Source organism: Vicugna pacos, chromosome 8, assembly GCF_048564905.1.
Source record: "Vicugna pacos chromosome 8, VicPac4, whole genome shotgun sequence".
Lineage (NCBI taxonomy): Eukaryota > Metazoa > Chordata > Mammalia > Artiodactyla > Camelidae > Vicugna > Vicugna pacos.
The window spans coordinates 63,442,826-63,469,589 of NC_132994.1; the positions used below are offsets into that span (position 1 = coordinate 63,442,826).

At 44.0% G+C, this 26,764-nt stretch overlaps 1 protein-coding gene and 1 long non-coding RNA gene across 5 annotated transcripts in view; one reads left to right on the forward strand and one right to left on the reverse strand.

Moving 5' to 3' along the window:
- SASH1 (SAM and SH3 domain containing 1) overlaps positions 1 to 26,764 on the forward strand; it is a 284,505-nt gene that overhangs the window by 183,126 nt on the left and 74,615 nt on the right. For all 3 annotated transcript variants that reach the window (XM_072966006.1, XM_072966005.1, XM_072966008.1), the window contains exons 3-4: positions 8,464 to 8,514; positions 8,644 to 8,693. In XM_072966006.1, the coding sequence (XP_072822107.1) occupies positions 8,464 to 8,514; positions 8,644 to 8,693 (101 nt within the window). The remainder of the gene's footprint in view (positions 1 to 8,463; positions 8,515 to 8,643; positions 8,694 to 26,764) is intronic.
- On the reverse strand, positions 17,017 to 22,093 carry LOC140697900 (uncharacterized). Of its 2 annotated transcripts, XR_012075282.1 has the most exons (4): positions 21,550 to 22,093; positions 20,588 to 21,272; positions 20,177 to 20,341; positions 17,017 to 17,140 (listed from the first exon to the last, which is right to left on the reverse strand). It is a non-coding gene; the product is annotated as an uncharacterized lncRNA (long non-coding RNA). The 2 variants fall into 2 exon arrangements; XR_012075281.1 differs by having other exon boundaries at positions 20,177 to 21,272.

A 26,764-nucleotide genomic window follows, 5' to 3' on the forward strand; every position in this document is an offset into this window, starting at 1 on the left:
AAGGCAGTGACTGTCTGTTTCACTATCTTGTTCTTCTCGACTAGGACATTGTTTAGCATACGGTAGATGATCAAGAAATGTTTTTTAAGTTAAGAAATGATTAGATGAAAGAGGAAATGAAGAGACATGGAGGGAAATTAATAAGTGGGCCCGTTGAGTTGCTTTCTCTCACTTTTACCTTATGTTAATCAATCCCCGCCAGCATCCAGATGATCCAGAAAATCTCTTGGTGAGTGTGGATCACTGCACATTGTTCTTACAACAGTGAGGTTGAATGGACCATTTAGAGTGGCCGGATGTCGTGGTGTCCACCACTGGGAAACGCAGGGGCCATGTGTTTGTTAGTGCTGATAAGCCAAGTCCTGCTAGTAAAATGAATTGATTATACAGCTTTTTTAAAGGAGGGTTAAAATGTCTTTATGACACTGTGCCTTTTAGTATTGACATTTGTGTGAAATGACACTCTTGGATGTTCTGTTCATAGTAAATAGTGCATTCTTTTACCATGACGCATTTTACTGAAGTCATCTGCCGTCCCGCCATGGTCTAGATCTTATTCCTATCTCTCGACAAGATGCCTGTATGAGTACAGGCTATGTACTCAACACTGTTAAGTCTGTAGCCTAAAGGATCCAGTACATCATTTCCAAAGGCAGTGTAGATGTTAAAGAATCATAGTACCTTGTTATTTGAAATGAGGCATGAGAGCACCACGCTTGACACCCTTAGATTGAAATTATCCCTGAATTTAACAAATTCGGCCAATGTTTACTGATGCCCCTTTGTTTTACCACAGCCATGTTTCACGATGGCAGAACTCACCCTGCTGTCTCCTCACACTCAGTTCTGCCCCATCCTGGGTACTCCCAGGACTCCTGCCAGGAGGTGGAGGAGTGTGTCTTTCATGGATGTCCCTGTGAGAGGTCCCTCAGTTTCCATGGGAATCTCAGGCCCACCTCCAGCTTTGCTGAAGTTAAAGCACTTCCGGGACACATCAAGTGCTGCAGGGACATGGCTTGTGACACTGGTCAGTGTGATACAGTGTCCTCCGTGCCAGAAGCCAGAGGAGAGATGCTCACTCACAGGCATAGTCGTGTATCTTGTGACTCCCTTAAAAGATAAAAGCATGGATAACATCAGCCTTTAACCGATCATGTTTCCTTTGTGTCAGACGTTAAGAAAGCTTAGCCCCAAATGTGTGGTCTGTTTCTAGTGTAGGATCTGAAGCCTGAATTTGCTGAACTAATCTAATTCCTGGACCAGTTTTGCTATGCAATCCTGATTCCAGCCTGCCCTTCCTCTCCCCAACCTTTGTATCATTTACCTTAGTTTTTAAACTTTACTTTATCATGTAACGTTGCACCAAATTTTGTAAGCCATCTAAAGTCATATTTTGGAATATAGGAGGCCTAATAAATAGGGAACAAATACTTGGAGAACATAGATTAATGCAGCACAAAGACTCAATTCCCAGAGCACTGATGGCCACGTTTGGTTTCTTTTTTATCAGTGCTTTTGGAAATTCACTGATCTGTTTGTTCATTATGGTTAGGTTTTTAAGGTTGCACTTAGTGGGATAGCATTCAACTATGAAAAAAAGTTTTTCTTCTTTGGAATGTTTCTTCTTTGAAGTGGTGAAATGACAGTAGTTTTCTGTTCACTTTAACTGATTAGAAAAAATTTTGTATGCCAGGCCATGAGCTTATTTATGGGAGCCTGAAAATGGCTAACACTTCCTGTTTCATCTATGAAACAAGAACGGGACAAGGTGTGGGGCTGGACTTACCCTAGATTTTACCCTAAAAGTGATTAAATACCACAACATATTCTTTTTAAGTTCTGATAGATCCAAGTTGTAGATTATTTTGAGATTATTTGCTGAATCGCTTTTACTTACCGATGTAACGCTGCAACTCAGAAGTAACCCTAAAGCATGAAAATACACGTCCCAGTCTGTGAGGCTGCAGACAGAAATTAACAGAACAGTCAGAATTACTGGCACAGTAATCCAAGTGAAGCAGATCAAACCGATAGCCATCAAGCACTTCTCTTGTGCAGAGAAGCCTGTGCAAGACTTTAGAAAGTAACAACCATCAGGGGCGGGACCCTGTCTTGTTCAAGGCTGCCTCTTTAGCACCTGAATGGGGCCTGTGAATAAGAAGTGCATAACTGGTTGGAGTGTGAGAGTGTGTGTGTGTCTGTCTGTGGGTACAATGAATTAAGAGGGCATTTACAGTCTACTTGAGGGAGTAAGATATAAATAAGTGAGTGAAACACTCGGGCATAGCATTTAACGCACAGTTGGGCAGAGGAGGTTTAACGGGAGGTGGGTTTTGTAGTTGGACGTGAAGGATGACTGAAGTTCAGATGGATGTGAAGAAGCAGATATTCCAGGTAGTAGTGCGGAAAAGTAAAACACTGGGACAGCGTGCTCTCAGGGGACAGTGGACCCAGCACCTGTTCTCCAAGAAGAGGGTTTCTGATCCAGCCAGTTGGTCAGAGGGCTCTCCTTCAGGAATGTGGACTTCATTTTGTCAGTATTGTGTTTCCACATTTTGGGAAGGATTTCCTCCCCTCTCCCCTCCTCTCCTCTCCTCTCTCTCCTTTTCCCTTTTTCCTTTCCTTTTGCAGTGTTTACTGCAGGGCACCCAAGCAAGGGGTCCAGGACAGCTAATGCTCAAAAGCCCAAACTCCCAGCAGGGAGGGTAGAGCACATGCTTAGCATCCACAAGGTCCTGGCTTCAATCCCCAGTACCTCCATCAAAATAAAAACAAACAAACAAACAAACAATCCCCCTCCCCCCAACCCCTCCGGGAAAAAAAAAAAAAGCCTGAACTCCCAGATGGGTTTCAAGAAAGCTCTTTTACTGGGGAGGATTTTGGAAGAGAGAAATGACACAGAGCACAAAGTGATGTGCTTCTCAAACTGAAATGAGTGTGTGGATCCTCTGGGGATCTTGGTAAAATGCAGATTTTGATTCATGAGGTCAGAGGTGGGCCTGAGCCTGCCCTTCTAACAAGCTTCCAGTTGATTCTAATGCCATGACGCATGAACCACTCTGAATAGCGTGAACCTAGTCAAGAGGATGTTTTGGACAGGAGGACTGGAGTGGGCGTGGAGCTGCTTCATCATACGGTTTTAGAGTCAAAAAGAACTTAAAGATAATCAAGTGGTCCATTTCTCTCTCATTGGCATTGGGAAAACCAAAGGTCTAAAGGTCTCTAGAACTAAAGTGGGAGCTGGACTTGGACTTGGCTCTCCCCGCCCACAGTCAGGACCGCCTGTTCACTTTACAGCGGTGGTCAGGGTCTGTGAGGGGAAGGACCACAAAGAAGCTGATGTTTGTGGAAATGGAGTGGGTTGGCTGGACACAGGAAACCTTGTGAAGGGAGAAGCAGTAGCTCTTAGTCGCTGATTTGATGGGAAATGAGAAGACTCCCAAGAAAACATTGAGATTTAAACCCTGGTAAAATGAACCCGTGGCTCATTGCTGGGCTGGAATGGATAGGGGGAGGGGTGGGGAGGATACTTTGCCAACGCGGGGAGCACCATAACGTCACAGTCTTCTTGTAAAGTGAGAGATGCCACATGCAATTTAAAATCGACCACCAGCAGCAACTTTCCCCAGCAGTTCAGAGCTCGGCTCCCTCCACTGATCAAACGCGTCAGTCATAGCCTGTGGCGTTTCACTTGTAGCTGAAAGTTGTCAGCGTGCACTCTTCTCGCTTTTTCCTTCCTCCTCCTTCCCATACCCAGGCTGGAGGAGGAGAACTTGGCGCTAAGCTGAGCTGGTGGGCGCCTAATGTTCTTCCTCCCTGCCTTTGGAACAGGAGACGGGTTTCTCCCTCCTGCTTTTCCAGCTGTAAAGTTCATCTGGCTTCCAGCACCGCCAGCAGGAAGGGAGGGAGAGGTGTAGATTTCACAGGACGAGGAAACAGTTGGAGTTAGATGAGCGCATGATCCCTGTCCTCCAGGCCCTCTTCTGCCCTGAGTGGGTTTTTGACGCTGGTGTGTCCACTAAGTGGGTTGTAGTGCTTTGAAGTGAAAACATAGTCATTTAGGGTCAGAGCCTTGGTTTTCTATTTGACCCATGCCCTACTGGTGTGACTGTAGGATGTGTGTGTGCGTGCATGTGCCCAAACAGGTGAAAGCACACACACGTGTTCTTATGTTTTGGTTTTGGTTTTGGCAAACCACTGATTTCATCTTGAAACATTTCCTCTTTTTTTGCTTCTATGTTGGACATAATAAACATTAAGGGAATTATTATCTCCAGAATTGTCCAAGTTGGCAAGAAATGGATTTGATGTTTTTACCCCCAGTAATTTTTTTGTCATCTGATTCCTTCCTTAGAAAAACTATATGATACTATGGTTTAGTCTCTTTCAGTCAAAACAGAAAGATGAGTGGGGAGGATATAGCTCAAGTGGTAGAGCACATGCTTAGTATACAGAAGGTCCTGGGTTCAATCCCCAGTAGCTCCTCTAAAAATAAATAAGTAAGCCCCCCCCCCAAAAACTCCCAGTAATATGAGATTATTTCTAAAATCATCATGGACCTTCACTAGTGCATTTTATGTTTATAAAATGCACGCATAGTGACACTAGTTATTAAAAAAATTTTTTTACTTGTTACTAAAATTTTATGACACTAGTATTGAAATTTTTAACACCTCAAGAAAGTATGTTAATATAGGGCATGACCTAATTTGAGAAATTAAGTTTTAATATTTCTTAAAAAGTTTTAATCTTAATTGTTGGGATACAACTAAATTATTATCAAATTTAATTTTTTTAAATGATTTTTATGTTTAAAAATATAAAAGTATTATATACTTGAAAAAAATACGTTAAAAATTCAGAAATATAGTGGCCTTTGCAGGATTAATCACTGGTGTTTAGGGTTCCTTTCAGATATTTTTTCATATACAGGTAGATAATTTTAAAACATAGGATCCGGAGATGGTAGCTTTAAACATTTTTCAATATTTATAACTGACTGTATAGTCATTTATTTTTTTAATTTTAAAATCTTTTTTCCTTATTTCTTACTGTTTAAAACCCTCTTCTACAGCTTTTTAAAAAATTGAAGTGTAATTGACATCTCCTCTGCCGCACGTCTCCCTCCCTCAGTGCTGCCAGCACTTAAAGCCAGATGAACTTTACAGCTGGAAAAGCAGGAGGGGTGAACATCATATGAGTTTCAGGTGCACAATGTAATGATTTGATATTGTATATATTGCAAAATGATCACCCCAATAAGTCTGGTTTGGAGATTGTATTTTTTAAAGCTGATTTTTCATTATTAGAAAAAAAATAAGGCAATACAAGATTTTATGCTTACAAAAAACTGCAAAGAGAATGGAAGCGTAGGTAACAGTTGTTGACACTTGGTGGCTGTCCTCTCAGACCTTTTCCTGCTCATGCACAATACTTACACAGTGATGGGCTGTATTGATATTTTGGTTCTCTGTTGGTACTTCATTAGCTTAGGGAGGATTCCATTAGCATTTGTAATTCACCAACTCACTAAGAATTTGTAATGCTAATGGTATTTATCATTCTTAACTAAGGTATCCATTATGCTTCTTAATAAACAGTTTAACCCACAGGTCAAATTCCAACTATTCACTTTTTTAAAAAATTATTTTCCATTTTAACTAAGTCATAATACACCAACCTACAGATAAAGGTTCAGGCTCACCCACCAGTGTTGGGTGGCTGTCTGGATGCCCATTCTGAACATGGGTTAAATTTTGGAGTTATTTCTCACAGTACTGCTTAGAATACTCTGTCCAGTGCAAAGTCAATGAACACGTCATACTCAAAAAGTACTAGAGGAAAAGCTTTACACTTGAGATATAGTAATGAGTCCTTCCCAACAGACTCTTTGGTTGTGTCCAATTTGAAATGTGTTTCTTCATGTTCTTTTGCAACATTTAGATGGAATATCTTAATTTGTTACAGATGATTTTTTTCCTGCAGTGACCAAAGGAGGTCCTCCAGCGCTAGGAAAGAGTCTAATTCTTGGTGATTGAGTCATTTGTGCAAGGTTGAGCCTCAGTTAGGATGTAAGAAACCCTGATAACTAAACCTTTACATTAAAATTTGTGATGTTTTATAATATGATGCGTGGGATTTTCTTCAAAGTAAAATGGGGTGGAGTTGAAATTAATAATTTGCTCTGGAAAACATTATTTTGTGGCATGTTTGGAAAAAACCCCACTAGAAACATCACTGTACATGATCTCCTGTTAAACATACCCTGTTCCTGATAAAACAGATGTTCTGCATGGAAACATTAACTAGGTCCATTATTTTAATGGGATAAATTTTAATACATTTTACATCAAAATACATCCCTAACCAGTTTCCTAAAAAGTAGTTACAACACAGTCCAGTGTCTCTTATAAGTGATAAGCTAACATGTAAAAGATGAATTATTTAGAATATTACTTCCTGATCATCAAACATTTAATATGATTGTTAACAAGCATCAGCTTTGTATGCAAGAACCAGGTACAGTTTGCATAATATACTACACATGTTGTGTTTATGATGTGGAGCGACAAGCAACACACTCAATAAATAAAGTTCGTTAGAAAAGTGCAGGTAACAGTGCACAGTAAAGCAGGTAATGTCCTGTTCATGGTCTATTACCTAGTGAGGGAGAGACTTGGAGTGTGAAGAAAAGTGAAGAACAGGGTGGGAAGAGAGTCAGATCAGTTACTTTTTGTTGATGGTTATGAAGTTGGGTGTTAGAGGGACAATTTCAGCGAAGGTTTCAGAAGAATTAAGAGAGTTCTGTCATAATTTTGAGACTTCCATACTAACTCCTGAACAGGAAGACTTAAGATGGAAAAATTGCAAACTATATCTTTGCTTACCTCTCGCTATTTTAGTTTATAAACTGCTCTATGTGATGATTCTAAGAGGTTAGGTTCCAGGGCATCCTGATTGGTCTCTAAGCACCAAGAACCTCTGAATGACATATCCCCTTGGTTGCTTTCAGCTGAGTCTGACATCATACCAGTTGAGCTTGGAATGTAACTAAAACATTTCCATACACTGTTTTACAGAAATAGTGTATCAGATTTGGGACAGAGATATGTATTTGTTCATTATGAACAAAGGCGGTAATAAAAACCATAAGGATGTTAACCAGAGAGCAGTTCTGTGGGGCTTCACACCATGCTGATGTTTTTTCATAATAAAGCCCTGGGACTGGGGGTGAGTGGGTTGCCAGTCCATTAAAACACCTTTCTCATGCCGTCTGCTTGTCCATAGGCATCCTGTTGTCAGATTTAGTCGCCCCAGCATATTCATTTTATCTTCTATGTTTGTATTGGGTTCCTGTACCTATTTGCACTTACATGTTTGCTGTGAGCTACACTTATGTTACTATTTCATTGCTAAGTTTTAAAATATTGGTCAAGTTTTGCAATTGTGCAAGAGATTAAACAGGCAAACTGGAAAAAGTGAACAAGTAGATGCAAATGAGAATTCGTAATTTGAGATGATCTGCCCCCATTCCCTGAATGTTAGCTGGGACCAACAAAGCAGTCTTCACATAGTGCATGTGTGGTTCTGAAGAATGTAACGGTCATTGAGAGCCCAATAGGATTATTGGAAAACTCGTAATTAATCTGGTATTTCAAATATGTACAATGTTAGTGATATCACTCCTTCCTCTAAAACTGCCCATCATTCTGCTTATGGGCCCAGGACCAGCCTGGACTTGGACCACACTTTGATGAGAACATCCACTTTCGCACCTGTTTTGATTTAGAAATTTTTTCTACTTACGAAAAATTATCAGTGTGGTGATCTGTGCTCTATTTCCTAGGATAAATCTCATTTTCCTATAGTATATCCTAACGCTTTTTTTGCTTTTGGACAATTCTAACACTTCTAATAGTTAATTTTCCTATTTTGCTGCTAAAGCTTATTTCAATATGTTGTTTTTATCACAGGTGACTTTATCTCTTTTTTTTTTTTCCAAAGGGGATATAGTTTATTTTTTTAACTGTCAAATGAGAGTGTTATACTCTATGGCTTTATTTCTAAAATTGTTCAAGATCTCTACCTCTTCTTTATGACTTTATGAAATAAATGGGTTGCAGTAAATTCCATGTCCTAGTGGTGGTCTAATCATATCCAGAGAATTATTCACCATTAACTGTCAGTAGCCCTCAGTTAAATTGTCCTTTTTTTTTTCCTTCTGCAGTAAAATTGTTAGCAGTGTTAAGTAATGAAGTTTGGAAAACAATTCAGTTTTAAGAGGCGAGGATTCTTCTTTTAAAAAATACTTTAGTTTTTCCAGAAAATGTTTATCTCCACTGTCTCCTCCCACTGTACCCTAGCGTTTCCCAAATCCCCACATCTCTTCTTACACATCTATTTGTCTTTCTGGTGTGTGCCACGTTTGGGAGTCTCATTAAACCAGCATCTGTTCTGTTTTAGGAGAAACCCGAAGCCAGCTCCACGTCACTTCAGCTGCGGTCCCAGATCGAAGTAAGCACAGTGACTTTAATCATCTATTTTTGCTTCTGTCCTCTTTTTTTTTTTTTTAATGGTATTATGTACAAATCAGATGAAGCCTGCTGTTCTGCCTGCACTGACGCTGTGAATCTTCTTTCCTAGGAGTCTCTTGGCTTCTGTAGCACCGTGTCAACACCAGAAGTGGAAAGAAAGTAAGTTCCCCTCCTTCTGTTCAGGACCAGAATTTCTAAGCTGCCTTGTGAAATGGGTGATCATATTGTGTATGTACTGGATTTCAGTTACATTACATGTTGTGTGTGTTTGTACATAAATGTGGGTGGATGGATGTGTTTTGTAATTCAATTGGTAATGCTGGAAGATTCTGCAAAGAGTTACTGATTTCATTGCTCATTGTGAGTGAACCTTAAATAAATATCTGGAAATGAGCATGGAGAAGGGGAAAGGCCAGCCACGTCAACCCAAACGGGTTTTCTTCTTTTACATTGGTTTTTGATATAAGATGAAAGTCGTCAAGAAGCAAGTTACAAAAAAAAAAATACATTCCAGAATAAAACAATGATTACAAAACGCCTTCTGCACTTTGCTTTGGTGGGTGACCTTAGAACAAGAATAAATGCTTGTGACAGAAGATGGCAGATGCCCACTAACCTTTCCTGTAAAAGGTAGTATTTTTGCTTCCTTGTCCTAACTTGGACCCTGTAATTTTTACTCTCATGGAAGATAATTCTATGTTATACCTTGTATTTCCAGTATTTCTTTTAGGCCATTTAAAAAAAAAGCAAAAATATTTTTTCCTATAACCTTTTCCTTTTCCACTTTATTCCACCATAATTACACTAGAATGTTCTATCTATGATCTTCTGAGGTAAAGAAATTTTGAGCAAGTCCACCTCTTTAAACAGACACTTCCTCTGGCCCAGAGCCACTTACACTGTTTCAGGCCAGGCGAGGCGTAGACGTGGCTTAGGGATCAAGTATTTCTGGAATGAAAAGCACACGTTGGGCGAGCGCGTGTGCGCGCTTTACAGCACAGCTCTGCCTAATCCGTCCACGTGTGTGTGCGGCCGACGCAGGCGCGGCTTCAGGAGGGAGGGCTGCCAGCCACAGCTAGGGTTCTCACTTTAAGAGGCTAAGCAGGTTTGGGTCAGGACTGAGGGACGTTGGGGGTGATGAGCAGAAGAAAACCAAGGCTGTTGCCCACTCCAGGTGGGAGGATAAATGTGCAGAGAGCACAAACTTCCTTGGTTCTAGTTGCCTGCATTCTCCCGGGAACTGTCGTTTGGAGGCTGAAATGGCCAAGAGGTTTACGTTGACGTGGATTTTGAAATTGGAGGTCCGGTGGTGATGCTGACCCTAGCTGGGCACAAGCCCTGAGTGGAGGGGCTGTGGGCTCTCCTGACCTGGTTTGCTGCCTGTACGGCCTGATGCAGGCTGAGAACCCAGATCTCTCAGAGCCTCTGAGACTTTGAGGGAACAAGAAATGTTTGCCTTTCCTCCTAAGAGGAAGTGACTCACCAAATTGGTACTAATGTTGGTTAGGCTGGCATTTCTTCTTCTCCTCAGTTGTGGGTAGTCATTCTTTCCGTGTTTATATCCTACACTTAGTAAAATGTGGCATGACTCTTGTGGCCCAGAGAGAGCCTGACAGCCTCCTGAGGTTAGCAAACAGTTTTGAACACACACAAACACACACACACACACACACACACACACACACTGCTGTTGACAAGCCCTAGCCTCTCCATCTATAATACTGTCATTTTGCTTCTGTTCTATTAAATGGTTTACTTAAATTTAGTTATTTCTAAATAATTTGAAAGTTTGAATCCATTTTGCCCTCCATTTCCCTTTTAATGGTTTTTGAAAACTGACACTTTTTTTAATTTCAAACAAATTTTTTTAAGTTTTTAACTTACAGAAGAATTACAAGAATTGTGTAATGAATTTCCATTTAACTTTCACGTAGACTCACCAGTTGACATGCTTTTGCTCTTTTCGACACACACACTTATATAATATCATTAATTTTTATTGTTATGGCTGCACAGTTGAGATGAAGTTGCAGACATCATGACCCTCACTCCTAAATGCTTCAGCAGATCTCTCTTAGGGACAAGGACATTCTCTTAGAGAACCACAATATAATTACCAAATAAGAAAACTTAGTAGTGGTTTTCTTAATATGCAGTTCATACTCAAGTTTCTCTAATTATCCCAATAATATTTACTTCATTTCATTTTTTAATTGAAGTATAGTCAGTTTAAAATGTGTCAATTTCTAGTGTACAGCATGTTTCAGTCATAATATACATACATATATTCCTTTTCATATTTTTTATTATAAGTTACTATAAGATATTGAATATAATTCCCTGTGCTATACAGTAGAAACTTATTGGTTATTTATTTTATATATAGTAGTTAGTATCTCGAACTCCCAATTTACCCTCCCCACCCTCTTCCCCAACCCTTAACCATAAGTTTGTTTTCTATGTCGGTGAGTCTGTTTCTGTTTTGTAAATAAGCTCATTTATGTCTTTCCAATATTTCTTAGTAGCTTTTTTCAATCTAACACTTTACAAAATCCCTCATGGCATTAACATGTCATGTCTCTTGTTACATTTAATCTGACAGGCTTTCTTGCCTTTATTTGTGGGATCTTTTGAGAGCGTAGGCTAGTTTTCTTGTGAAATGTTTCTTGGTCTGGGTTTCTTTTTAAGATTCAGATAATGCAGTTCTGGTCTTGCAGTCTTCACAGTGCATTACATCATGATATGACTTTGTCCCATTATTGGGGATATTAATTCTCACCTTTGGGTTAAAGTGCTGTCTGTCAGGTTTCTTCTAAGAAGATATAGCTCCCCCTTGTAATTAATAAATATTCTGTGGGGAGATCATCTGAGACTATATAAATATCTGTTCCTCGTCAAACTTGTCCCTAATGGTTTTAGATTCCTTTAGTGATGTGTGCCTGAATCAGTTTTTACTGTGATGGTTGCAAACAGTGATACTTATTCTGAAGTTGATGATTATTATGGATTTAAGTCTTCCAAAAAGATTTTTTTTTTAAGATGAGGTGTTACTCTGGGCACTCTAGGTCGGAGTATAATTTGAGTAGCTTTGATGCAGTGTTTACACTGAATTATTTGTACTTTTGTATTTGAAAATGCAAATATTTTGAAATGCAAAATCCTGCTATTTTTCAGATAAAAATGCTTGCTGGTAAGTTGGCAAGCCCTCGAGGCTGACCTGGCAAACCAGCTAGTTGTGTCTGGTTAATGTCTCCAAAGTGTCTGCCAACCAAAATATCCTTCTGAGTCAGCAGTGTTGTTTTATGGGCAGAAGGGTTTCTTCTACTTTTTATTCAAAAGGCCAGAGAACTCAGTAAACAGAAGTGGACAAATCCTGCAGCAGCCTGGCCTTAGACGCAGAGGCATAGGTGGGAGCAGGTGATGTAGGAGCTGAGGGATTAGCCCCTGTGGCTCCTGCCTTCCAGTTCCACTACCCACCCTCCCCAACCCACCCCACCCCCGCTGCCTCTAAAGTTGTCTCCTGGCCTCAGCACATCTGCCCTCCTTTCTCCCCCAATTAAAACCTGTTCAAAGGAAGGTATCAGGCATTAATTATGATGCAAATGTCTGTTTTCTAAAAAACACATCACCTCTCCCAGTGATATTTTGCACTGAACAGGGTTTAAAGTTCCAGGCACATAGCTCTGGCCAGAAAAGACCCAGGAGGGGGGTTTTGTTGGGGAGACAAGCAGTGAGAAGTCTAATATACCTGACATCACAGCACCTGGACACCCTAACACGTGGGGCGGCTTGAGCTCTGTTTGGCCTCTAGATGTGCATGACCTGCATGATGGTTGGATGGGAGTCCGGGAGAGAAGGGAGGATGGACCTGCTGGCTGCCCACCCCCATTTGACCAAGTCCCCATTCATCCTTATTTTCTTACAGTCTGTGGTCCTTCTATATGCTTTCGCTGAAAGTACAATGAAGGCCAAAAGGAGCTTTTTTCTGAACCTCTTCTGGTTATAGCTGTTTACATTGCCTGTTGATGAGACTGTGCACTTTATTACATCAATCTTGGGTTTGTATCAACTGGCTGAAAAGGTGAATATTAGGTAAAGTTTTTGTTACTTACCAGTTATTCTCCAGAATATCTCGAGCAAGGCTTTTTTATTGGGGGAATATCTTTATAACTATTCAGAATGAGTGTAGACAGGGAATGTGTGGCCCTCGACTCCAGCACTGGAAGAATGGAGCCATCAGCCACTACAGCACCCATCTCTCCCCCCCACCCCCGCCTCCCCAGGGGAGGGGGAATTCAGGATGGAGAACAGGAGGCATTCTGTGCTCTGTATACTGGCCTTAGGTAGTTAAGATGCATATCTAATGAATAATTTCAGTGAGCCCAGATTCTTGCATCTTCCCATACATAGAGAGCCACTAAAATCTTTATCTTGAGATGTCTGTTTTTTTGTGATTAGTAGTGATCTTCTAACATTCAACTACATACATGGACCTCTGCCCCCGCCCCCACCCTCCCCACCCCACCCCTTCCCATCCCCCACCCTCCCCTCCCCCACCCCACCCCCACCACCCGTAGCAAAAAAAACCTCCTGTATATCCTGGCTCCTCCCTAATCTCTGAGAGGCTCTCTCTCAGGCTGCAGTTCTCAGTAAGATCCCCAAATAAAACTTGACTTGCAACTTTAGGTTGTATATTTTAATTCAGTCGACAGAATTTAGTTACAAATAACAGAAAACCTGACAAATAGTGGTGTAAACTAATACAAGATTCACCACATACATTCTTGTTCGTGGGTAGCTACAGGGCTGCCCTGTGGCTCAAAGCTTCAGGAACTCAGACTGCCCTTTCCTCCCCCCTTTTCTTTCCTTTTTTTTTTCCCCTCCTGGTTTTAAAGGGCTGCTGCATCTTCCAGGAGAGAAGGAGAAGCAGGGTAAAGGGATGAAACTAAAAGGGCAAAGAGTCCTGGGAAGCCTGTGCAACGCACCACTTTACCCCACTCATTGCTTCATGCAGCTGCTGTTCCCCGTGCACCAGCTGTGGGCACAGGGCACTGTTCTGGGTGCTGCTCCTCCCATCGACAAATGCAGAAACTGAGGTGAGGTTAGTAAGTTTCCCAAGGCTGCACAGCTAATAAGTGACAGAACCCAGATTGGATCCCATTTAAGAATGCATGCTCCTAACCACTAAGGTCTAATTCCTGAGTACTTATCGCTGTATTGCTTATGCAAATAGAGAGGTGAGAGGCGAATTGAGTTCATTAGCATTATGTAAATAGCGGCAGTTAAAGCTCCACTTCAGTGGTTCCCTTGGAAGTAGGAGCAAGTTTTTTTCTTACATAAGCCGAGTCTCTTATTTATCTATGGAGACAGGAGGGTCCAAAATAAATCTCAAAACTTCACTGTAGCCAATATTTATAAGCTCTTCCCTGCTAAGTCTTTTGCCAGAGTTGAAAATTCACTGATTTAGTTTCCCTTTCTTTCATTACCTGTGACTACACTTCAGCTATTTCAGTGAAAAGGTCCAAAAATATATAGTGGCGTGATGGAAGAGGAAGATAAATAAAAGGAGGGAGCAGTGTTCTGTGGTCGGTAAAATGGATAAAATATAGTTTATAAATGTTCAGTGCGTGCATTTATTCCATTCGGGCTTTGCTTCACTCTCGGAATTGTTTCATCTGGCAAGCTGGTAACTCTCTTGAAGGTGTCAACTCTCCTTTTTTCCCCCTCAAAAATCTGCCTTGCCCTTCTCTTTCCTCTTGACTCCAGGGGAGAAGCCCTTGCAGGTGTTCGTGTGTCCCCGTTCCTCCATCTCCCTGCCTCTGTGTCTCACCTGCTGCCTACTCTCCGATTGCTTGCGTTGGGGTCTTGCCTTCCCCTTCCCCCTCTCCCTCTTCATCTGTGCTCTGCCTGCCTGTCTGCCTCACCCCTTCATCTCCTCTCCAGGTGGGTGAAGCCCCTGCAAGCTCTCAGACAGGCCACATTCTCCATGGCAGGCTGAGCCTCTAAGTGGCCTGTCCCCGACTCTCTCCCCACCCTCCCCACCCCCTTACCTGGGCAAGCTCCCTTCAACCTTAAAAACTCAGCCCTGGTCTTGCCTCTCCCAGAAGTCTTCCCTAATCTGCAGAGTTGAGGTCACGTCCTGCTACTGGGCTGTGCAACCCTGGGCTCTCCTGCTGCTGTTGCAGTTATGGGTGCACGTATGTAGCATGTGCGTGTGTGCGCGCTCGTGTGTGTGTGTGTGTGTGTGTGTGTGTGTGTGTGCGCGCGCAGTCACCTCCCACGCTGAGCCCTGGACCTTTTACATAAAAGACTTTCAGTAATATTGGATAAAAGTGGGTGAGTGACTGCACCCTCATAAAAATGCTTACTACCCCATTCTCCCCAACCATCATTCCATTTCTCTTCTCCCCTAGTTGCTGAACTTTTCCCCTAAAGCTGGACTGCGCTCTTCCTTCCCTGCTGAGATGCTCTTTCCACGGTCCAAGGCCGCTCCCACTTGCAAATGGGTGTTGCATTTGGCACTGATTTTCCTTTTGGTCACGCTGCTCTCTCTGCCCTTAGTGTCCATGACTTTGTGGTTTCCAGTTTCTCCTCCGCACTTTATGCCCACTCTTGGCAGCTCCCTTTTTTCCACCCACACCCGATTCTAGTTGTTCCCCCTGGGGCTTTTATTCAGCCTGCAAACTCTCCCAAGATAAACCCGCCTGCAGCTTTGAACTGCTGTCTCTGGGCACCCACGTCAAATCTCTGTCTCTCCCTTGGCCCGACTCCCTGTTCTGCTGACCTGCCTGTTGCAGCCTCTTACTGGACGTCTGCTTGTTGAGATTCCAGTTACCCCAAGCTGCACATTCTTATGGTAGAACTTATCACCCTTCTTTATCCTTCCTTCTCGCTCTGACACCTTGCTCTTTGTCCATACGTTCCCCTTTTTTTCCCTGGGGACCACATTCTGAACTTCATGCAGCCATTACATCATCATTCCTGCTTTTCTTCCATGATTCCGAAACCTAACTGCCAAATCCTGTTGCTTCCTGCATCTATAACTTTCCCTTGTTCCTCTTTTTCATCTTCTCTACTCCAAGTGAAATTCTTTTTTTTTTTTGAGGTAGGAGGAATTAGGTTTCTTTATGTATTTTTTAATTAACTTTTTACTTTATTTTTTAGTGGAGGTACTGGGGATTAAACCCAGGACCTTGTGCATGCTAAGCCCTCACACCACCGCTGAGCTATGCCCTCCCCCTCCAAGTGAGACTCCTAATGTTCTTCTCATGAGCTGGAAAAGAGCATTCAGGAAAGTATAATTAGGTCCCATCAAACTGAGAGGGTGCTGAGATCCCCTCAGGGGCACCTAAAAATTAGGGATCTCTGCAAGTTTTTACCTTGGCGATCAAAATTCCCCCAGCAGGACCCCCGCCCATCCTTACTGCTGCATCTCCCCGTCTCCCAGTCGCATGACCCAGCTCCAGGCTGCTGGGTTGCTTCTGTTTCCAAATGCCTCCTGGGTTGTCTGGAGTTCCTGCCTTGAAAGCATTTCCTTCTTAAGTCCTGTTTTAAGGACTGCTTCTCCTTGAAAGCTTCCTCGATCCCGTCGCTGGCTGAATTCTTTCCACCTTTTGGAATTCAGTAACACTTTGCATGGATTTGATGTCTCTTAACTCACTGTTGCATGTACCACTGCCATTGTCAACATTATAACACTGCTTCTTGGGCTACATCTGTGTATTGCACACTGGTTCTAATCACTTTCCTTGTACTTTATCATTTAACTTTTCATGAACGTATTGAGGCATGTACTACTTTGGAGGGTAATTACCTTGCCTGAAGCAAAAGACAAAAATCCTAGTCAAGTCAAAGTGCCATTACCGCCTTGGGGTTATGATACCTGTCCTGATGCTGGATTCTCTGGGTTGAAATCCAGGCTCTTTCTTGTCTGGGTTACCTGCAAGAACTCTGCGACCCTTGGCTGGTTATTTAACCTTTGTACCTACAGGCTGCACAGCTTAAAAATGAGGATAATCATTGCAGTGCTCAAATCAGTGAGCCAACAAGCAGCCAGTGAGTGCTCAAGAATCCTGCCTGTCATCATTGTCTGTTCCGTCTGGCCCAAGGTCATGCCCTTGCCCGGTTCTCTGGGCCCTCATGTTCCTTTCTAGTCCCTCCGGCCCAGCGTGATGCAGGACTGCTTGAGGCCACGAGCTTGCTCTCTTCCTCTTGTTGGATTTCCTTCAGTACCCAGATCAGTGGTTTGTATAGAGCAAGTGCTCATTAGGTACTTGCCCCAAATTCATTGAATGCCCCCAGTTCTATGAAATAAGATTAGAACTGGACTATCCCCAGGACTAGAATTACGGAAGACCTTCTTTGGTCTCACCTGTTACCTAAGCATCTGCGAGTATTTCCCTAAAATGACATCAGGGTAATATGAAGTGATTATTTTCCTTCTGCTTGTGAATATTAGCATGAAAAAGATACCTGTTACAAACATTTTACAAAACATGTAGTGGAGAGAACAGTAGCTTCCACAAACCCCCAGATCTCTTCGTAAGAGCTGCCCCTCGCGAGTCCATTCTGCAGTCTTGTCCAAGTCTTCTCTGATTTTCCTTCCTCTGTTAAATGGAAACGACAGATCACGTCACATCTCCAGATAAAGGCACGATTTTGAGAAGCACACACAGAGTATTACGGTTGTTTTAAAAAATCCTTGAAACTCTTTGAACCTGAAGTTTTGTTGGGAAAGTACACTTATTTTATTCTTGGCAACAGCAGTACTGAGATATAGTTCGTGTATCATACCACTCACCGGTCGAAAGTATACCTTCAGTGGGTTTAGCATATATGTTCACAGAGTTTTGCTACCATCCCCACCATCAATTTTGGAATATTTTTGTCAATTCGAAAAGATATACTGTGCCTTTTAGCTGTTGCCTTCAAATTTCCCCATTTTCCTGTCCCCTAAACAGCCACTAATCAACTTCTTGAATCTATGGATTTGCCTGTTCTTGACGTTTTGTGGAAATGGGGTCATGTGTGTTTTAAGTGACTAGCTCATTTCACTTAGCTAGTGTTTTCAAGGTTTATTCACAGTCATCCCTTTTTGTTGTTTTATCCGTTCGTCGACTGATGGACAGTTAGGGTTGTTCTGGCTTTTTGACGATTACGAATAATGCTGCTCTGAACATTTGTATACAGGATTTTGTGTGGTCATTTCTTTGTTTTTTTACTTGGCTTTATTGAAATGCAGTGCACATACCATACTAGTCACCCATTTAGAGTGTTCAATCCCAAGGTATTCAGTATATTATGTGTCACCACCTCCATGTCAATTTAGAGCATTCACCACCTCAAAAAGAAACGCTGTACTCTTTAGCAGTCGCCGTTCTGTCTCCCAGTGACCCCCAGCCACAAGTGACCACCAACCAGTCTACTTTCTGCCTGTATAGATTTGCCTGTTCTGGACATTTTATATAAATAGAAGGAAAGTGCATATTGGAAAGAAAATGTGTTTATTATAGTTCTATTAAGAAGAGAACTTTGAATCCAATTCTTGGTAACTCGGTGCCCAACCTCCTTGAAATGTGTAAGGAATTTCAGTAAGTTCTCTCCTAAGTGGGACCTCCTTCCTGTTCCTCAGCCAGCTTGTTCCCTGGGGACTGGGCTTGAGGAGAGGGGCTCAGGCTTCCTCCGTTTGTGGAGGACCCCTGAGGATGGGGACCGAGGTCTGTGGTCCCGTGGACCCTGTGTAACTAGCTGGGGCTGCCTTTCTCATTGGTAAAACTGAGCGCTAGAAACCCGCCTGCAGTGCGATTGTTAGTCCTCCTTCAGAACAGACCAGATGCAGTGAGAACTGCTGATGAGGTCTGTGAGTTTGCTGGGAAACCCAGCTCAAGCCATGTACCCTGGAGCTGAGGCTAATGCACCCTGTTTCCACATCCTGTTTGTGGCTGGGCTGTGGGGTGGGCAGGGGAGCACAGGGTTTTCCCGTGGGGAGACGCACATCATGTGAGCGTGAGAAAGCCTTGGGGAGGCAGGTCCTTCAGAGCAGCTCCCAAGTCAGTTCTGCCTGGTTCAGGTGGATGTGTCCTTGCCGTGTGCCTACTGCCCCCCCCACCCCGGGAAAGGGAGGAGGGCGCTCTTGGCCTGTTAGAGCAGCACCATGAAGAGAACCAGAGGAGACTTGGGCCATCACTGGTCCTTCGCGCTCACTTGGTGGAAGTATAGGTATAGGCAGACAGCAAGCTTAGGTTTCAGAAAATGGATAGGCTGTACCACGAGCCAGGCATCAGTGTATGTATTATGTATTCTTTTGCCTTAATCAGTTTACCAGTAACCATCTGCCAAGGCTGTGGGCATGAGGGCAGGGTCCCTGTTCAGGGGACTGGGCTTCCAGTGTGCTCCCAGTCTGTCTGATCGGCAGCCCTCCAGGCCTCAGCTCTCAGTGACACAGTGATGAGTTTGAGTCAGGGGATCCCCACGTTCCTTCTAGCCTGGACCATGTCTCATTTTCTGACCTAGTCCAAAGCATGCCCCGCACTGGCCAATTTTGCCCCAACTATCTGCATATGGTGTCGGTGGTGTTGGCTTTGATGTTGGACAGAACTTGAGCCTGAATTTAAGCTCTGCTAGTGTGGGATTTAAATTCTCTAAGCCTCAGGTTCCTAATCGGCAAAACGTGTTTGGTAAAAAGCTCTTTCCAAGGGTGGTTGTGTGAAGTACCCAGTGTGGCGCCTGCACAGGGCAGTGTGTTCTCTCCCCACCCCCATCAGGTAGGGCGCTGCCCGTGCGGTGGGACTGTGAGCTTGGTTTCCACCTTCGGTCTCGTTAGATGGTGCCAGACACACAGCTCGTCAGTGAGCACGACCACTTGCCATGTGCTGTTCCCACGTGAGCTTTCCTTTCCTTTCAACGCCCCAAAGACGCGGCCGGAGGGAGCTGGGAGACAACAACCAATCTCATGGAGCCCAAGTTGTCACAGCATGTGGAAATATGTGTTTGTGCGGGCGGATCTGTCTGCACACGTGTGTGCTCCATCGCACAGCATATTTGAGGGGCTCAACATTCCAGAACGCAGGGGCTCGAATAAGAGCAGCTGTGCCAGAATTCTCCACCTCAGCTGTTCCCCTCTAAAAACTCGATGGCCCTTAACTCAGTGTGAGTGAGGCCCCAGCTGACCCACCCCAGCTTGAGTCCAAGTGCCTGGGACGCATCCCAGTGCAATTGCTGGAGGCTGGAGACAGGCGCGGATGCCAGGACATACTTAGTCTGTGAAGGTGGATTGTGTCTCTTGCAGGAGAGGTGAACAGGACACTGGGCCAGGGAGGAGGGTGGCTCTCAGGAAATAAATCACATTCCTATACTGGCAGGAATAAGGGAAGACCCATACCTACAACGCAGAGGGATTGGAGAAGGGGGGACGGTCCACCTCTACAGGATGGGGCAGGGCGGAGAACTGCATAAATTTCATGTCAGTTGAGGTTCTGTTGGGAGCAGACATTAAGATAACCTTGTTATAGCATTTTGACCTCTTGTGTCTGTGAGGGCTGGTTCCATGCCCAGATGAGGCTGCTCCTTCTGCGTCCAATGATGTGGCGTTTGGGGCAAAAAAGATGCGGGAAAGTGGAGAAAAAGGGCAAACTGCCACCTACCGGATGGTCTGAAACCCATGTCATGTTCACCACCGCCAAGCAAGCATCCAACATCGGGGACCTGCAGGAGGGGCTGGTGCCCAGGATCGGAGACCCCGAGGAGGAGGAGACAGGGCAGGAATGCAAGTACTGCGGCCCAGCTGCTGCTCCATGCCACGTGATGACCTAGGGGACACGCGACGACATGTGTCAGGCTCAGTGGGGCCTCCTGCCCTGCACTGACCTTGAAGCACAGAAAGCAAACAGCTCCTGCGCCACTCCCGCTTTCCGCACCTCCGGTGAGACCCGTCACGTGGCCCAGGTGGACCCAGGTGTGCGGGGAAGGGAATCGGGGGAACCTCAGCCGAGCTAAGCTGATGGAAGGCAAACCCACCACAGCCTCCTGAGTCCAGGCTCCCCCTGGCCCCCAACCTTGTCTGAACACTTTGTCCAAAAACGACCTCACAGTCAGAGTAACACTTGAAGAATCCTGGTAGCTTGTTTTATCTTGTTGTATTCTGTATTCTTTTCTGAACATCTCCCTGGCAGTACTGCTTGCTCTGTTTTGGAGGTGCTGGAGCAGAAGGGTACCAGAAGGGCATAGAGAAGGAAGGATGGGGAAGGTTTCCCACTTTCTCCCAGATTGAACCCGAGGTTCTGAGCACCGCCACACAGCTGAGTTAGTGGAGAGGTTGATGAAGACCGACCCTCAGGCCCCGCCCAGGCCGGGTCTGAATTGGATTCTCCAGATGTGGAGCTCGGGGACCTTAAACAAGTTTCCCACGAGGTTCTTAGCCGCCAGCATGGTTCTGTGAATCTCTGCCAGAGCCTTATTCTTGCTGGTTAAATTGAGGGTCTCTGCTTCTGCTCCACGCCCCAGTCACCAGTGTGGATCTGGGAGCTGCTCAGATGATGCTGGGAGAGGTCATTTGTCGTTCAGGTATCCTGGGCTGTGCTGCCTGGCGCCCGGATCATCTCCATCAGGTGCGGGTGTACCACTTCAGATAAAGCCACAGAGTCAGGAGGCGGAAGGATGTGAAGCCATCGGGAGCAGAGTGAGACCAGCCAGCAGAATTAAAACGTGCAGGGAGTATTTGAGCTGTACAGATGTGGAGACCTGAGACAAAATGAGACAAAAATGAGACCTGAGAGGTGATGGATGTTAACTAGACATATTGGGGTGATGATTTCACCATATATACAAATATTGTATCCCTATGTTGTACACCTGAAACTTAATGCAAGGTTATATGTCATTTTTGCCTCCATTTCCAAAGAGAGATCTAAGATAGGAAAGCTTGAGTTCCCATTTTCATAGGATTTATAACATCCAAGGATGTTGTAAGGAATTAAGAGTAGATGGAATAAGAAAGAAAGATTGTGGCTATGATCACCTTGGAAAGGACCCCATGCCCGTCAGGAGAAGCAGGGCAGGCAGGCGGCCCCCACAGCCCTGTCCTGGTGGTGGCTCCTTTCTGTGCCTGCAGCTTGTGGTCAGCGAGCCCAGAAAGGGCCCTCCATGCCCACAGCTCCTCTAGTGTTGGCAGCTTCCCCGACTCCCCTGCTCCTCTCAGAGCAGCTGACTGAAGAAAGGCTGGCAGCCCAGGACCCCACGTCCGTCCCCGGGTTCCTCTGTGGCCAGTGTGGCTTGGGTGATGGTGAATGGGCACCGCTGTTTGTTTCTACTGAGAAAGTTCTGACCCGCTTCCGGAGCCATCGCCATGGAAACAGAGCGAGGCAGTCACTGAAAGGAGCCTCTTTTCCTCCCATCTCCCCTCTCCCTTCCACCATCCTGAGGCTCTGGCTGGTAGGGGCCAGCTCTTTGCAGCCTGGCTTTCCCCTCAGTCCATGCAAATTTGATCAGAATACCAAATTCCCTTACTGTGCCAGCCGCTGCTGGGATAAATTGCCCTGTGTGTACCCTGTACCAGTCCGAGTGGCACCCTTTCTTGAGCGGGGCCTGCATCACGCACACCGATAACCAAATGGCCTTCCAGATATGCTTCCCTGCTGATCCAGCTGGCCTCAAACCTCAGACACATTTCCTTGCAGAAAAGCCCTTCTTGGACTACATATTTATTACACATATGCAGTAAATTTTAAAGGGGAAATAAAGAGAAGGAAGGAATAATTTTGCTATACTTACAGAATAAATAGTAGCCATTAAAAATATAAACAAAGCTACTTAGGTTTCTTCCCCCCTCTCATTTTATATAAACTTGCTTTTGTGGTGAAAATAATGTGCTTAAAATCCTGTTTTTTATTTTGGTTTGGACAATAATTTAATAATTCTGAAGATATTAAGACCAAAATAAAATTTAAAATTCACATCGAGGCCATAAAAGGAAGGCGTTTGTTTTTACTGGTTACACCAACACCAGAAAGAACAGAAGGAGTTCAAGCCTTTCCCCCCTCTTTTTTTTAAACACCTTAATTTGTATGCCTCTTGAGGAAACATCAAAAGTCAGAGCTTGACCCAGGGCTGCAGACTCCATGGCCAAATCACAAACAAATTGCACTTTCAGTGCCAGTAATTAGAGAAAATGCACAAGGTTTTGGCTTCAGGCTCACAGTATTGTGAATCTGGATTTTAGTGGGAAGAATACTGGGTCGCTGAGTTTAAGCCCAGCTCTGTGACTTACAACTGGACGAGTCATTTCCACAAACACTCCAGGCTCAGTCTCTGCATCTGTATAATGGAGCTGGTTATTTTCAGGGTCTCTGTGAGCCTAATTTGAAGATATATATCTACCTGTCTGTCTCATCTGTGTGCTTGGTAAATCCAGACCAGTGCTTTATAGATGTTGGTCATTTTAATTTCTTAACCACCAGACCTCTTAGGATTATATTGAATTGCAGGTCACCGAAAGCTGACTGCAGTGCTGAGGCAAACGGGGGCATATTTTTTTCCTGTAGCAAGGAGTCTGGAGGTGGGTATTCCGAGGCTGGTACAGCTGCCCAAGGGATTGTTTCACCTGCCCCTGTCCTTACTATGTGACTTTGGAGGATGACTGTCTGCCGTCCCAGGTTGGGTTTTCCCTGCCTGCAGCCCACGTCCATGGGCGTGGTGAGCTCTGCACTTCTGCACTTTGTTTAGTCCTGGCCTGAGTGAAGCTGTGGCCCAGACACAACCAGGCCATGGGCATCCACTGTGAAGAGATGGCTTTTGGCCACTCTCCAAGCAAGAAACTCTTAAACTCCTGCCAGTGTCCTGCATCGTTCACTTTGGGTACAGGCCACCAGTTGGTGAATGAAAGGACGCAATTCTCGTTCAGTGCACCTTTGCGAAGGCTTTTCAGACTCAGCAGGGGTAGAGCCCTGCCCTTGGCCTGGGGAGCTCGTTGTCACCTCCACGCTGCCAGAGGGCCTCCCTTTCCGTGTTGAGAAACTGAGGTGTGTTCTGAGAGGGACTCGGCGGGACTTGACTCTGCGGGAGAGAAGAGGCCAGGAGTCATGATCACTGGCTTCTGAATGATGCTTATCATCTGCAGGGATGTTCTAAATACCGTACAAGTCAGAGTTCACGGAAACCTCTAAAAAAACCTGTGGGATTGGTAATATTATTGTCTCCATTTTGCATAACCTGACAGTGGGACTCCGTGGGACTAAGTGACTCGTCCAAAGTTACTGATTAGTAAATGGTAGAACTGGTCTTTGAACACTGGGATTTGGACCTCAGAACCCACATTGTGAGCCACTGGGCGGTTTCCTGGGTGGTGGCCTCATGAACATTAAACATAATGCCGTTCATGTCTAGATAGCAGTTAGCTGCTCGTATGTCTCCACGTGGACCTCATGTTCAGTCATTAGTGTGTGTTCTTTTTTAAACTCTGAGAAAAACATGGGTTCCTTTTAAAAGTGCAGTTGAGAAGTAGATGAGGGATCACTGTGTTCTAACTATGTGGGGACAGGTTAGTATTTTTAAAAAAATGGCTTGCTTCTTGCTTCGCAGTGGAAATGACCATGTTTAAATACCTAGAACTTCCACATAATATAAAATAATCAGCAGGGGATCGGAGGATAACAAAAACGACTGTTGTTAGAAGTTAAGTTGCACACCTAGATTGTAGGTGTATTTTTCTGAATTTTCTCTGTATTTTTCTGAGTCAGATGCTCCTTTTGAGACATCTTGTAAAGAAGGAATAGGCTCACCTAAAGTGATGCTGATGCCAATTTTCAAACCAAAGATATTCTAAAGAAGGGGATAGGGTAGGAAAACTCATGGCTGGAAATTTCAAGCTTTTAAAATGTCCTTTTAGTACTTGATTTGAGTGGTAAGAGCGCCTCTTCAAATTGGAATTAAAGATTGGGGGTGGAATTCTTGTTTTGAGACAATATCCACACTTAATAAACCTGGCAACCCTGCCATTTCTTTTGGAGAGCTGATACTACATGATTGATGGGCACAAACTATTATTTCCCACGCTATGCCTCCATATTCAGATCTACTCAACAGCAACAAACTATTTCGTCCACACTGTGCTAAATGCAATGAGCTGAATTGGTACAGTTATTACTGCCAAAGGAAGGCAGTAGGATGGAAGCAGATGTGAATTTATGTTATGCTGGAAAAAATGGGTAAAGTGCTATTGACATTTTGTTTGATTGTAATTGTGGTTTTTTATTTTTTTAACTCTGAGAAAAATATGAATTGCTTGTATAAAGTGAGACTGAAAAGAGGAAGAGGAATTACTACATCCATCCACATTATTTGGGGGAAGTTCATGTAAGACAAATAAAAAGAGGAACCTCCGTGATTCAGAAACTGCTGGAGTCTAGCATAGGAGATGGGTAGCAGCGGTGCTTGCTGGAATGAGGGTGGTGTAATCCTGTGCAGAAACCAAGAAGGTTCATCTCTTTGGGGCCACTCCAGGGAATAGTTATAAGAGGTCACGTTTATTCGGAGCTCACCAAATGCCAGGCACCGCCCTAAGCTCTTTACATTCTCTGTCTCCTGTGATTCTCCTAACAACCCACCAGGGTAGGTACATTTTACCATCACAGTGTTTTACTTCGCATAAAAAGGGATTTAGATTTGTGGCAGCGCGGTCACGGATGTGCCTGACTTCTGAGCAGGTGAGCGCTGAGCCTCCGCTGTGTCAACCGCGGCATCGGATTTCGTTCTTCAGACGCCTGCCTTGATCACTTAGAAAGGTGACCTTGTAACAGAAAGCCAGAAAGAACAGGCCAGAAATAGACTGAAATGAAAGCAAAAGGCTGTATGGGGGGAGTGTGTTCACCCGGGTGACATAACGTCACCAACATTGTCATTGATACTAAATATTCAGGGAGTTCTTACAACATGCCAGCCTTTTGGCAACAGAATTGCCCTCCATCCCACCCAGTGAGCTCACCAGCTAAATTCTATCATGTGTATGAATTACAGCAGCTATTGTTTGGGAAGGGCCCCATCTAGGGTAAAGCAAGAGATCATGGAGGGCACAGAACTTAAGGAGGCTCTCCGTCCCTGTGTCTGCCCAACGCTGAGTGATCACCCCAATGCTGGGGACCCTTCGTGTCTGCTGTCTCCCCCTAATCCTCCTCGCCCCGTGGCTGGGGAGGAGCAGACCCTTAAACTTTCATGGCAGACAGTGGAGAGTGTGAACTGAATTTTGTTTCATATTTATTTCTATCAAATAGAAGAGATTTGATATTGTTTTCATATTTATTTCTGTCAAATAGAGGATCAAATGCTCCTACATGAAAAATGTCTTTGATATCCAAAGGGTACTAAGAAATGTCAAATGAAGGAATTAACTATTTTACACAAAATGATTTGTCACTAGTGCAAAACTGTGAATGTGAGTAGTTGGTTACATTCAGGTGAAGCATAAAGCAGAAGCAGATGTTAAGCACTAAAAAGCCCCTCAACCCTCTTGCTTTCTTCTGCCTCCCACTGTGCACGCACAGTTCAGGAGCACAGATGCTGCAGGAAAGGGCCCCAGACAGAAAAATCCCCGATTCAAAATTCAGCAGGAAATAAACTAATGGAAACGTGTATTTCCGGAGCCTCAAGATAAAGGAAACTTAATAAGTATTGGTTTTCCAGTAACAAGTAACACATGGTCTGTTCTTAGAAATTAGGTTAGAACAGTCTTTCTAATTTTTTTTTGTTTGCTTATAATGAAGTTTCTGGACAGCCATCAAAACCAAAACATAAAGTCTCTTTTAGGAATTCCTTTCTGCGTGGGCATTCATTCTGCATTTCTAGGGTGCCAGCCTAAGTATGTAACCGTATGATAGAGCTGTGTGCCTGGAGGTACCTTAGGCTATTTGTGTATAAATAGACAGAAGAAGAAAAGTGGGTTTGAGCCAAATGATGTGGCCTCCTTTCCTCTAACTAGCAGACAAGAGGATCGGGCAGTAGTAACACAACCAAATCCTGAAAAGTGTTTTTGAAATACTTAGTTCTGATAAACCCACAGGCCATGTTCACATTTGGGGTTGAAACATGCTCCCTCCTCACAAATTCTTTTTGGGAATTTACCCAAGAACCAGGCCAGTGTATAATGTACTGTGAATTTGTTATGTAAATGAGAATAATACGTTCAGTGAAGTGGATGAAGCTTTGGACTCAGACACCCAGCTTTGAAACCCGGCTATGTCCCT